The 12,758-nt window shown below is 41.6% G+C and overlaps 1 protein-coding gene across 1 annotated transcript in view; it reads right to left on the bottom strand.

The window, feature by feature from the left end:
- Positions 1–9,260, bottom strand: part of LOC135199662 (splicing factor, arginine/serine-rich 19-like) — a 103,592-nt gene extending 94,332 nt beyond the window's left edge. Inside the window, exon 1 of the mRNA XM_064227818.1 lies at positions 9,030–9,260. Within this exon, the coding sequence (XP_064083888.1) occupies positions 9,030–9,260 (231 nt within the window). The remainder of the gene's footprint in view (positions 1–9,029) is intronic.
- Positions 9,261–12,758: the final 3,498 nt, after the last annotated feature.

The following is a 12,758-nucleotide window of genomic DNA, read 5'->3' as shown; positions in this document are numbered from 1 at the left end:
ACTAGGGACCAATTCTTGTTTAAACATGATTCACTGCTTAGGCCACATAAGGTGTTCACATCAACAAAGGCCTAGTGGATCTTTTAAGGAACACACCATACACTTTTTTCCAGGTGCCTCGATTTCGGATCGAATTCGGGTTCTTTGGTTTAAGGTTTGTAAGTCGCGGGCACAACAGAACTGAGGAGGTAGAAATTAGAAGAAATTTTCATAATTTGTAAACCTAAAAATAATCAATCACAAAATGTGTATTTATATTTATTGAAAATGCCTTTCATAGCAAAACAAAAATCTATACATTGAGCCCGGAACATGAGTCATTCAAGGCCACAAATGAAAACCAGAAAAAAAAACGGGCCATTCAAAACTACACTGAACGTTTCGTAATTTTCCCAAGAGGGACTGGGGTGGGGTCAGGGGCAGATAGGGGTGAAGGATGAGGGGGGAAGGGTCGTTATTATCCATCATCCTCCGAAAACCGTGAGAGTGACTCCAGGATTCTTTCAGGGATATCCAGAAACTGTCTTCACGGCCGTCTAAGCAAGTGTCGTAAAAGATATTAAAGGAAATTTATGGACCTATTATAAATCACGGCGAGCCGTCTACATATATCAAACACTAATGCACATGTAGGAATTATACATCTCTATCTCCTCGTCTATTCAAACACTACTTCTTTATTTGATTGTCAATAAAAACATAAATAAATAAATATATATATATACATATATATATCTATATATCTATATATATATATATATATATATATATATATATATATATATATATACATATATATATATATATATAAATTTTTTTTTTTTAAGTATGTTAACCGAGGGGGAATTTTTTTTAGTTGATGATAGTTTTCGTCCTCTCGTGAATTCGAACCAGCGCACAGGGGAGAAATCAGGACTTAGCTATGTTACAGACTCGGCCAACCTTACTTGTTGGCCGAGTCGGTAATTTCACTGAAGTCCTGATTTCTCCTCTGTGCGCTGGTTCGAATCCACGAGAGGACGAAATTATCATCAACTAAAAAATTCCCTTCGGTTAACACATATGAAAATCTATTAATTCTGAGGTAGAGCGAATTGAATATTAAGGTCATTTGTAGCTTAATGCATGTATATGAATCACGGTGATGTGACAAAAATTCAATATTATACTATATATATATATATATATATATATATATATATGTGTGTGTGTGTGTGTGGTGTGTGTGTGTGTGTGTGTGTACATAATTTAAATGTATGTTACTGAAGACACCGAAAAGAAAATACAGAGCGCCAAGTACCTTCGTGTATCTTGCACATCTTCCGGGCCCAAAAACTTTACGAATCACTCAACCCAGTTTCGGGTGGGCTTTAGAGAAGAGTGTTTGGTAGCAACCTCGTTACTTAATTAAGGTAAAGTGCGTGTGCGTGTTTGCGCGTGCGAGTGCGTGTGCAAGCAAGGAGAAAGTAGTGTTAAAAATAAAGAGAAAGAGAGCAAGTGGGGCTAGATAACAACAACATAACAACAACAACAAGCACGAAACCAGCGCTTCCCACAGAAGACAACGATAGGATTCCTAAAACCAGACAATCGTTAAATGTTGAAATCAATTAAAGCATACTAAGGGGAAGACCAATAACTCCATCAACTGCAAACATCTTAAGGACGTATCTTGAAAGTTTACTGAGAGAGAGAGAGAGAGAGAGAGAGAGAGAGAGAGAAAATGTCCCATAGGCGCACAAAGACAAACCTCCGAGAAGAGACGAGATGTTGACACAGACAGACAGAGCCCCATCGAGAGAATGAGATAAATAAAGCAAAGGATTGACACGACGAGTCACCCTGATAGATACCCGTATGTATGGGGAACTGGGAGGGAGAGGACGTGTAGGGGATTGGTGATACAGGATCGGGAAGGCTTTAGGGAGGGGAAGGGAGAGAGGGGACCCTGTATTGGTGATGTCATGTAGATGGTATGTCATCAGGAGGGGTGAGCGAAGGATGGCATAGGTGAGTGAGAGGAGTGAGAGTGAGGCAGACGGCCCAAGGAGTCAAGAGAGAGAGAGAGAGAGAGAGAGAGAGAGAGAGAGAGAAATTCCTCAGGTGTGTCTAAGCAAATCGAACACAGGTGTCCCCTTCCCCTCCAACACCCCCCCCCCACACACTCACCCCCCCCCCCCAAACACGCAGTGAATTTTCCTTCTTCTTTCCCTTTAGTGTGTCCTCCCTCGCCCCGAGCGATAGTACCGATGTCGTCAAGAGAGAGAGAGAGAGAGAGAGAGAGAGAGAGAGAGAGAGAGGCCTAGTCCCACTTGGCAAAGGCTTTTGGGTGGTGTCACTGCTACTGACGCTACCCTCAGGACGCGAGTCCCTGAGCCTTGGTTTAAACTGGGTTTGTATTCTCGTGGATTAACAGTAACACCGATGCCTATGCAATTAAGTTGTGTCGTCTAGTGATTATTAACAAGTCTAGTAAAACTTCAGCGTCGAATTTAACATTAGCACTACATATAACTGAACGAAAACTAATGAAAAAATAAATATTTCAGTTTCAAGAAAATAGTATCACAGTCGAATATCTACTTGATTAAGAATCACATGAAGAGGATATCAAAATCCTTAACTCGGTGACTTCTCGGTACCGTCCTCAAACTCTGGAACCTCTACAGATATCGGAAACCATAAAAAGTAAATACATTTACTTTATCAAAATACCGCTTGAGAGACATGCAAAGACAATTATATTGTTTCTACAATGTTTTGCAACATACAAAAAGTAACTTACTAAGAGAGAATCGAGTCATCCTATTGCACAATAACAGTTAGCTTGTATTAAGCAAATGAAGCCTGAGTATTAATTATTTAATAATTTACCGAACTGAGACAACCTCCCAATAGTTGGGCTTCTCTCACCGATGCAAAGTGGCAACATAGCAGCTGCCTAAACTGACATTCGTAGACATCGCAATCTGTTGAGAGAGAGAGAGAGAGAGAGAGAGAGAGAGAGAGAGAGAGAGAGAGAGAGAGAGAGAGAGAGAGAGAGAGAGAGAAATTTATATGAAAGGTAGTAATGTACCAACATAAATGAGATGCTCACTTTTCTATTATCCAACTCTCTCTCTCTCTCTCTCTCTCTCTCTCTCTCTCTCTCTCTCTCTCATAAACAGACGCGCACACACACGCACACCATGAAGTATGGCACCACATCTAATTAACAGCTAAAGAGCTGCAGGAGAAGCCCGATGAACACGGCCAAAGTTTTACGAAGTAAGACGTCCAATTACAGCATTAGGTGCTCAGCATCATCGTCTTCAACCGAGTGCGTAGTTACTTCAATCTGCCAGAGAGAGAGAGAGAGAGAGAGAGAGAGAGAGAGAGAGGGGGGGGGGGGGCTCAGACTCACGCGCACACACCATATACATATGATAAATAAAAAAAAAAAACTACTATACTAAGACTTGGTAAAAAAAAAATGTCTTTTAGTGAGCTTTTCATTTACGTAAAGGATGAGGTTGGTTGCAGAGCTCAACTGGGAATTTCTATCACCAATTATATATATATATATATATATATATATATATATATATATATATATATATATATATATATATATATGTGTGTGTGTGTGTGTGTGTGTGCGTGTGTATCACATTAACACCTGTGGTAATGACACATATACACACACACATATATATATATATATTATATATATATATATATATATATATATATATATATATATATATGTATATATGATATATATATATATAAAGCCCATAGCTAATGTATTTGGGTCGGCCGAAAAATCAGAAAGGCAGTATTCAACCCTTATTAAGTTGGGTAAAGCAAAATACGCATAGCTATATAGAGTATTCGCTCAGCAACGTTATTTGCGGAGGGAAAGAATCTAAGCCCCATTGGATCTGCATTGGTTCGGTTTGTGCCAGGAATCGTTGGGGCCTATGAGGGGCCTTGAAGCCTTCACTCACTCTTATAAGCAGAGGGATATTCTTACAGTGGACTTTCATCATGTCAAATCTTTATGGTGACAGACCAAACCTGAGATATCGAATTTCCTTTTTCTCTTATTAACGATAAATATTCACAAACTAAAAACTGAAAATAAAGGTTATCCCACCTTCTCTCTCTCTCTCATTGTTTGTTTGTATGGTGTTTTTACGTTGCATGGAACCAGTGGTTATTCAGCAACGGGACCAACAGCTTTACGTGACTTCCGAACAACGTCGAGAGTGAACTTCTATCACCAGAAATACAATTCTCTCACTCCTCAGTGGAATGGCCGAGAATCGAACCCGCGACCACCGAGGTGAGAACCAAACACCAAACCAATCACGCCACTGAGGCGCTCTCTCTCTCCTTCATGTTAGAAGTGAGTTAATACTGAGATGCTTCCTGGCGTTAGATTCCGACAATAAACCTTCTTTATTCACTTGAATCATATTTTCTTTTGGCATTTTTTATGTATGAATGGATTCACTCGACTCCCAACTACTGAGACTTCTGATTCATAAATGCTGAGCAGCCCCCAAAAATACTACCTCAGTTGACGCAATGAAGTTGACTACATTTCTTACTTGGTCACTGACCTTCATGAACCACAGATACTAAGCGGAGATTGGTAAAACCAGAGTCAGCCACTCTTTCCTCCCTTTTAAATCACGATTTTCTTTTAGTTTCTTCGTTTCCCATTACCCCATTACCTTTCAAAGCATTTTCAATTCTACATTGATCTGCATTGATCGAGCGGAAGAAAATGTTCTCATTTTGCCAGAGCAGACTCGGTCGCGTTGAAGCCTTCATCGGTATCTTCCAACTTGGAATGTAAAACAAGTTTGCTCAAACAAGAATGAAATGCGACTCACTTTTGAAAAGATGTTTGGTCTGGTTTCCTTTCAGGAATCAGCCACAACCTTTCCATCCATAGAGCGACATCGGACCTGAGTGTCGCCGAGCAACATATTTTCAAGGGTTACAGCCAAGAGATTCAACTCCTACGTAGGAAGTATTGCGCTTGAGAAGGAAACTTTGGTCATTATCAAAGCTTCCACAAGGAAACTGTTCAAACATTTTAAATGCCTCCGATGCTGTAGAGAAATGGTAAACAATGATTTGCGACCCCTCAATCCACGAGAGAGAGAGAGAGAGAGAGAGAGAGAGAGAGAGCGAATAACTCTCGTTTCATTGTCCTGAAATACAAAGAGAAGCCTAATTTTTGAAAACTTTGTACGTATTTTATATGGACGTTCACCAAGCTGAAGAGCGAAGCCCTTACTGGCCCTTCAGGCACGGAGGAGCGGCCGTTCACTCTGATGCTTACATATCATTAAGCGGTTGTCGGGAGAGCAGGGCCAGGAGGCATCTATAACATTTATGAGTGGCCGAGAGGTCATTCATTCGGTGTTCTGAGGAACACACACACACACACACACACACACACACACACACACAGAGAGAGAGAGAGAGAGAGAGAGAGAGTAAAGATGCCACGAGATTTTCCCGAGTTCCTCAACTTTTGGCAACTGGTGAAGTATTGCTAAGAAGGACGGGGAACTTCTATGACGAGAAGGACGGACGTTGCTTCAGAGGTCGAAACTGGGCTAAGTGCAAAGCAAGAGAGATTTGTCAAATAAGAAAGGCGAAATCTGAGACGCAGAATTTAACGAACACTTTGTAATGTTTTAAACCTGTTACCAACTTGATCATTCGTTAATTCTTGTAGGAATCTGTATCATTTCTACCATTATTATTTCTAACAAAATATTTTTGCAAAATGGACTTGTTCCAGAGACAGTCGAAATGATGATTATAATATTTACGTTCTAAAAGTAACCGACGAATAACAAACGATAACTCATCAGTATCATCAGGTCGGCGCCAACACACACTCACTACAGTCCGCCTATGATGAGGGCAATTTTTCCGAAGAGCCTATGCGGTCGTGGTGACAATTAGCATAAACTGCAATTATCGTCGTTTGCTCTTTTACTGTCATTAACACGCAAGCGCTGAGATTGCATTTCGCCTTATTACCGTTACTTCTAACGCCAATGTCAATTATGTACCAAAATGAAATCTGCCACCGATTTCAATAGTACACAGACCGGCATTTTCAGTAGCCGAATTTGAGAGCTCGTCAGAATCGTCCGACACCCTACTTCAAACATGACAGGCTTTCATTTACTACTGAGAGAGAGAGAGAGAGAGAGAGAGAGAGAGAGAGAAGACGCGGCTAATTACAATATATGGCATTAGGCATAATCCTTTATAATTAGCCTGCTACAATGAAACGCGTATGCGATGCCCTCTTTTCCTGCCATAATGACCCCTCATTACCATCACTGTCAGTTGTTATTATCCCTATTACCACACGTTCCTCCAACTTGGCCGTGGCCTCCCTTTCTGATCTACCTCACCCAACCCCCTCACCCACCTCTCGATCTCTTTCTCAAGATACAACTATAATGATCTTTATTGGAGATTGTGGGGGGTGGGGAGGCGGGGGGAGGTTTGGCTTAGACCTCTCTCCCGCGGTCTGTTTCAGGAACCTTAAACTAGACTCGGTTTACAGTTGCAAGGTTTCCAGGTCAAGGGAAGGAAAGGATTTCCAGGCAGGTGAGGAAGAGGAGGGAAAAGGCGCCGTTGGAGAATCATCTCAAATGAATCAGTGGGAGATAAACTAACGAAATACATACGAATAAAATACTTACTTGTGTTTTCCTTCAAAATGAGCGACAAATAAGAGAACTAGTGGTGTTTTTTTTTCCTTCCCAGAAACAAACATATTCGAAATTATTTGTGGTTTTTCTAACATATTCGTTCTTTTCAATTGTTCGCCTTTTGTCAGATTTTCTGCAACTGTTTAGAGGCAGTCGAGGTCTAAACACTGAATGGTCGAGAAAGTGACATCTAAATAACGCTTGATTTCTAAAATTCATCAAAAATATATGGTCACGAGAAACATGTCTAATGATAGAGAAAAAAATACTTTCATAAGAGTTCAGAGGACTTTTTCTAAAATATGAGACCGTCGGAAGAAACAAAAATATCTGTAGGCTGAATGGTTATTACCAATGAAGTCTGTCATGTCGTCATCGCCATATGTCAAAACCTTCCAGGTCGATATCGCATACTGGCTTTTGCAAGACCTACTCTTACCTGGGAATTGGATCAACAAAGGCGACCGGATTAAGAAGAAGAAGAAGAAGAAGGAGAAGAAGTAGTAGTAGTAGTTTCTTGTTTTTGCTTATTTGAAAGCAAACGATGATCAAAGGAAAACTTTTACGGAAGGTGAACTCTACAAAAATGTCATGACAAGAATAGTTATGTAAGTCTACTAAAACAGTCCCAAAACAGAAAGTCAGACGAAATACAAAACTGATCCTAGAAAAGTACTGCCTTCCGCAATCAATTATTACCGCGGAACCTTAACCAAGTGGCCCGAAATTACGAAAGGAAGTCTCATCATTAAGTCTGAAAAGTGCAATTTTAATCCGATTACGTCAAAAGCTATTGCAGGACAAACAACAAACATCACATAAAAGTCATCTGTTATGCGATGCTACGTTTTTTATTTGCTTTTTTGTCTACAAATGATTCAGCTTGAGGTGGTGACAGTTGTGACACTCCAACATCATCAACGTATGGATTTATAAAAAATGTGCAGCAATTTATCAAACACTTAGAATTTGCATATCTTCTGCCTAAGAATATCTGTCGCTCCATGGTCACGTATCGTACCATCTACTCTCTAATTGAGGATATGTGTGTGTGTATATACATACATATACATATATGTATATATACAAGTATATGTGTATATATATGCATATATATATATAATATATATATGCATACATATATATGTATATATATATATATATATATATATATATATATATATATATATATATATATATACATACATAACATTAGGGTAATATATACGCCTTTGCGGTTCCTTCCAAATCTTCCTAAAAAAAATAGCCGCTAGCAACACACAAACGAGGCACGTGAAGTTATGTGAACCACCATGGAATTATCAATGAATTCAAATGAAATATTAAATATAAAAGCAGATGCAACAGTAGCATCCAGTCTCCCAAAAAAGAATAAGCTTACATTACGGATGCAATTACGTGTAGGCATACATTTGAGGCCCCGTTGCCAACAACATGACATCAGTGACGAGACTTCTAATGTCACGAAAATGTCATCTCAGTTATTCGATCTTCATGACCACCTTTTCTTTGTAGACATTAGACATTACTTGGCCAAATTTAAGTTACTCAGTATTTCAATTTAACCTCAAATGAAACTCAGAGAAATGAAAAGGCCACTAAGGAATCTTGGAAGCTTAGGTGGGGCCCACCCCTCCATAAAATAGTTGGGACACCTCCGTACAAATCTAATTAATCAGGGCTCTCTCTCTCTCTCTCTCTCTCTCATCCCTTGGCCCAGCCCAGCGTGAAAGAGACCGCGAGGGGAGAGAGAGAAAGAAAAAGAAAGAGGGGAAGGAGGGGAGGGAAGGGGAGAAAGAGAAAGAGAAAGCTCAACAGGTGGGCTGCTGCATTTCAACGCGTGCGCAATGCAGTTTTGCAGCCCGCCAAAATGCAGCCCGCGAGTCGAGGCTGCTGCCGCCGCCTCTTGCAAAACTTGTTCCAGTTGAAATCACGCGGAGGGACATTTTTCCCCTCTTTCTTTCTTCCCTCACGACACGGCTGCAGGTGGGGAAGGAGAAGGGTTGGGGCAAATGTGGCTTCCAACGTTCACAGCTTCGGCGGGAATAAAGGGGGGGAGATGGAACTGACACAGTGACCATGTGAATACTAAACTTTCATCATTAAACTAAAGCTTGACAGAAGATAGATATTCATGTAGATATAAAGACTAAATGGACTTCGTTTTATGAAATGCCTCATGAACACCTGATGAGAAATGATTTGTTCTATCCCTCATAAGAGCTGTATTCCCAACTATTATCATCATCATCATCATGACCAGATAATTACCTGAGGATAATGGCGGTGTTGAGAGTCCCATCTCCAATCGTTGTGAGGTGGCGGAGGCGGATGAGAACCAGCAGCCGCCGCTGCATTGTGATGGATCGGATGATGGTGTGGATGAGGAGGAGGAGGAGGAGGAGGTGGATGATGAGGAGGGGAAGCCGCCTCCGAAGGTGGATGACCATCCTCTGCTCCGCCGTTGGCGCCTCCGCCGACACCACCCACGTGCGACCACATAATCACTTGCACGCGCGCAAAAACAACAGGCACACGCACGCACGCACGCACGCTCACTTAGGTTTCGGCCGGGCTGCCTTCCCTGCTTTTCTCTGGGGCTACTCTATTATATCTATATTATATAATCACCTCGAAAGCGATCAGGAATTCCTTCCACTTCACAGACGAGGCTGCTGTCGGTGGTGGCCTCGACTACTCTGGCCCTCTGCCATCAAAATCACAGTCGCCATGATGGCCTACATAAAAAAAAAATAAAAAAAAGGAGCGTGACGCAGGCAGAGAACGAATGAATACAAAAAACTAGACGTAAACAATCCTACGAGAATATCAGCAGCAACAACAAAAACAAATCTGCTCTGAACGGGAGACTGATTCTCGTATCCTTCTTCCTCATGATTCAATAAACATCATCACTTTTCATCGAACTTCAGGACTCTCATCATTATCATCATGATCACCACCAACACTGAAGTCAGGTGCTCTGATTGCGTATACCCACCGAACTGGCCCACCAGATGTGGATGACACTCGACGATGACGGATGAGGTCAGCCAGAAGCGATACGGATGACTTTTTCCATGCGATTCTGACTCGTTAGCGCGGGACACTGCGACTGGTCAGGGGGGAAACTAGACTCATTTTTATTAAGGGGCCGAGAGTTATTTTTTTTACTTCTTCTTTTTCTTCTTTCTGGGGGAGGGAAGGAGGAGGGGGAAAGCAAAAGTTGCTTCAAGACGTGGTAGCACACGACACGCTGCTGTGAGCTATTCAGACGAGGAAGAGGACAATAAGGGAGGAGAGAGAAAGAGAGAGAGGGAAAGAGAGATAGAGAGAGAAAGAGGGGGAGGGAGAGAGAGCGAGTGTGTGAGAGTGTGTGGTGGTGTGTGGTGGGGTTAGAGCGGTGGTATTCGTGTTGTTGCTGTAGTGGCGCGCGGGGACAGACTAACTGGCTGGCTCTTGGTAGTGCCTCGGTGCGCTAGGCCTACTACGACGACGACTACTACTACTACGACGACAGAGACCACCGCCTCGCTCTTTTACGTGCGTCTCTGCCTTAGTCCAACGAACGGGACCCTCCACCGCCCCCACGCCCACCACACTTTTTACCCCTTCGTCCCAGACTGGGTGGTTAGTTGATGGTTGAGCGAGGAAGGAGCATGAGAACTTCAGTAGGAGGATGGGGGGGGGAGGGGGGAATGAGGGAGGGAAGGTGAAGTTGTAGGTGGTTGCTGAAAGGGGGAGGGGGAGAGAGGAAATGGGGGCAGCAAAGGGGCATCTTTGAAGGCCCATGCTAGCTTACAGGAGGCCCGCCGCCGCCGCCGCCTCCGCCGCGTATCCAACCATTTTTTACGAAGCCCTTTTCCGTGTTTATTGGTTGGTGGTGCAGGGAGCGGAGGAGAGATCAATGATAGCACTGGATATAAATAACGAGACCCGTGCCAAGAATTGGGGGAAGAGAGGAGGAGGGGACCACGCAGTGCCATACTGTCATGCCCCATACCCACCCATACACACCCATACTTTTGTCGCCCATACTTGGCACCCTTTGTCAAACGCCCCAACAACCAGCCTCATCTGCCATGCCTCCTTCTGCCTCCTGGGCACCTCCTCCGATCTCAAGTGACGAGACACTTGCTCCCTGGCACTTATCGCGAGTGCTTCTTTCTCTCTTGCAAGCATGACCCTTCCCCCCCCCCCTCACCCCCCTCCCACCCTCCCCTTCTTCCCCGGCCTTCCCTCGCCACCCACGCTGTAATGACACATTCCGAGGATTCTAACGCTTTGTCAAGGGTCCAAAGGATTACGGGTATCAGCTGGGCAACAATGACGATTCTACTCTGGGTAAAATTAGAATGGAAAATAACAGAAAATAAAACTGACCATCAGCGACACTTAGTTTTGCAATGATGTCCCATTAACATCGCAGTTTGTCTTTTACATAAGTTTCCCGCGTTCTTCCTTTGACTGAGGCATAATTCACGCGGATACACACACACACAAAAAAACGCATAATAAATTTATTTAAATTGTCTTAATGGCTAATGCTTAGTTCCGGATATTTGCACTGGGCGATGAAAAATGTTTTTTTACAGATTCCTGAATTTTTTCCAATAAAGTTCTTCCTGACCAACATGTAATAAACAGCCAATGTATTAATGTTTTTTTTTTCTTTTTTTAATAACTCATGTTTTTCATTTTCTTCCTGTTTACCTCTAACAAGACGATCAGTTTCGTTTAAGGCAAGAAAAAATAAGTAAAAGAAACATTGCCATCGGAACGCCAGTTCATTTACTTCATCAATAAATAAATAACTGAGAGAGAGGGAGAGAATTTCTCAAGACCATCCTCAAGTCAAAAATTAAATTTTTCCAATCTTATTCAGTTGACACAGAAACACAACTGTGTCCCAGAAATAGTTTGCCCCACATATATTTTTTCTGAGGGCAATCGATCAGTTACGATGCCAAGGTATTAACCCAGTATGTAGGGATTCAACTTTGTCGAAGTCCAGGGTAAACTCATGCTAAGTCAAGTAGACGGCCTGCACGAAGACATTGTTTATGGATATAATTTGTCGACTATAAAATACAGAAATGCGTGTATATAATACTTTGATCGCCGAGGGGCTAATACTAAACAAGGCGTCCCAAGGAGCTTCCGCCATGTTTAGTACTAGCGCCTCGGAATAGATGACGCGGGTTAATACCCAATGCCATTATGTGTCATTCCAAGGTCAATCAGTTCGAACACAAAGAGTGACCTGGTTTTCCTAGGTTTCTCACAGTGCAGGGGAAAAATAGACGGAGTCATTGCACTTGAACTTTGAATTATAAATCTATAAATGAACCTAACTTGATACTTGGGGGGAGGGAGCAAATGACACGGGCGCCCACAGCATATTTTCCAAAAGGTGGCAAGTCTCACTACATACATGGATAGTTTCCGGTATCAAGCAGCCGACGCTTTAACCCTTTGAACTGCACGTTTATTCCAAAAACAGCATCAGCGCCTGCACGTCTTTAATGAAGACAGCAATTATATAATACATGCATATATGTACTTATATATATAAATAATAATAAATAAAAATATATATATATATATATATATATAATATATATAATAATATTATCTATTATCTAATTATATATATGATCATTATTATGTATATATATAGATATATATATATTATTATATATAAAATAAAAATATGATACAAAAATATATATATATATATTATATGATATTCATATATAATATATATATATATATATATATATATATATATATATATATATATTCCAGGATTTCCAAGGGGGCCAAGTGTCCACCCTTGCCCCTACTTGCGGGGGCTTATGGCAAATGCCAAGCAGAATCCCTAAAAGGTACCAAGATTAGACGTTCTTATGTACTTTCACCTGCGGTTTGAACTGTCTTGCTATAAGGCAGTTACAAGCATGAAATAGTAAGGAACCTCATTCTGATGCCACTGCTGCT

Source organism: Macrobrachium nipponense, chromosome 26, assembly GCF_015104395.2.
Source record: "Macrobrachium nipponense isolate FS-2020 chromosome 26, ASM1510439v2, whole genome shotgun sequence".
Classification (NCBI taxonomy): Eukaryota; Metazoa; Arthropoda; class Malacostraca; order Decapoda; family Palaemonidae; genus Macrobrachium; species Macrobrachium nipponense.
This window is presented reverse-complemented; position numbering and strand designations above follow the sequence as displayed.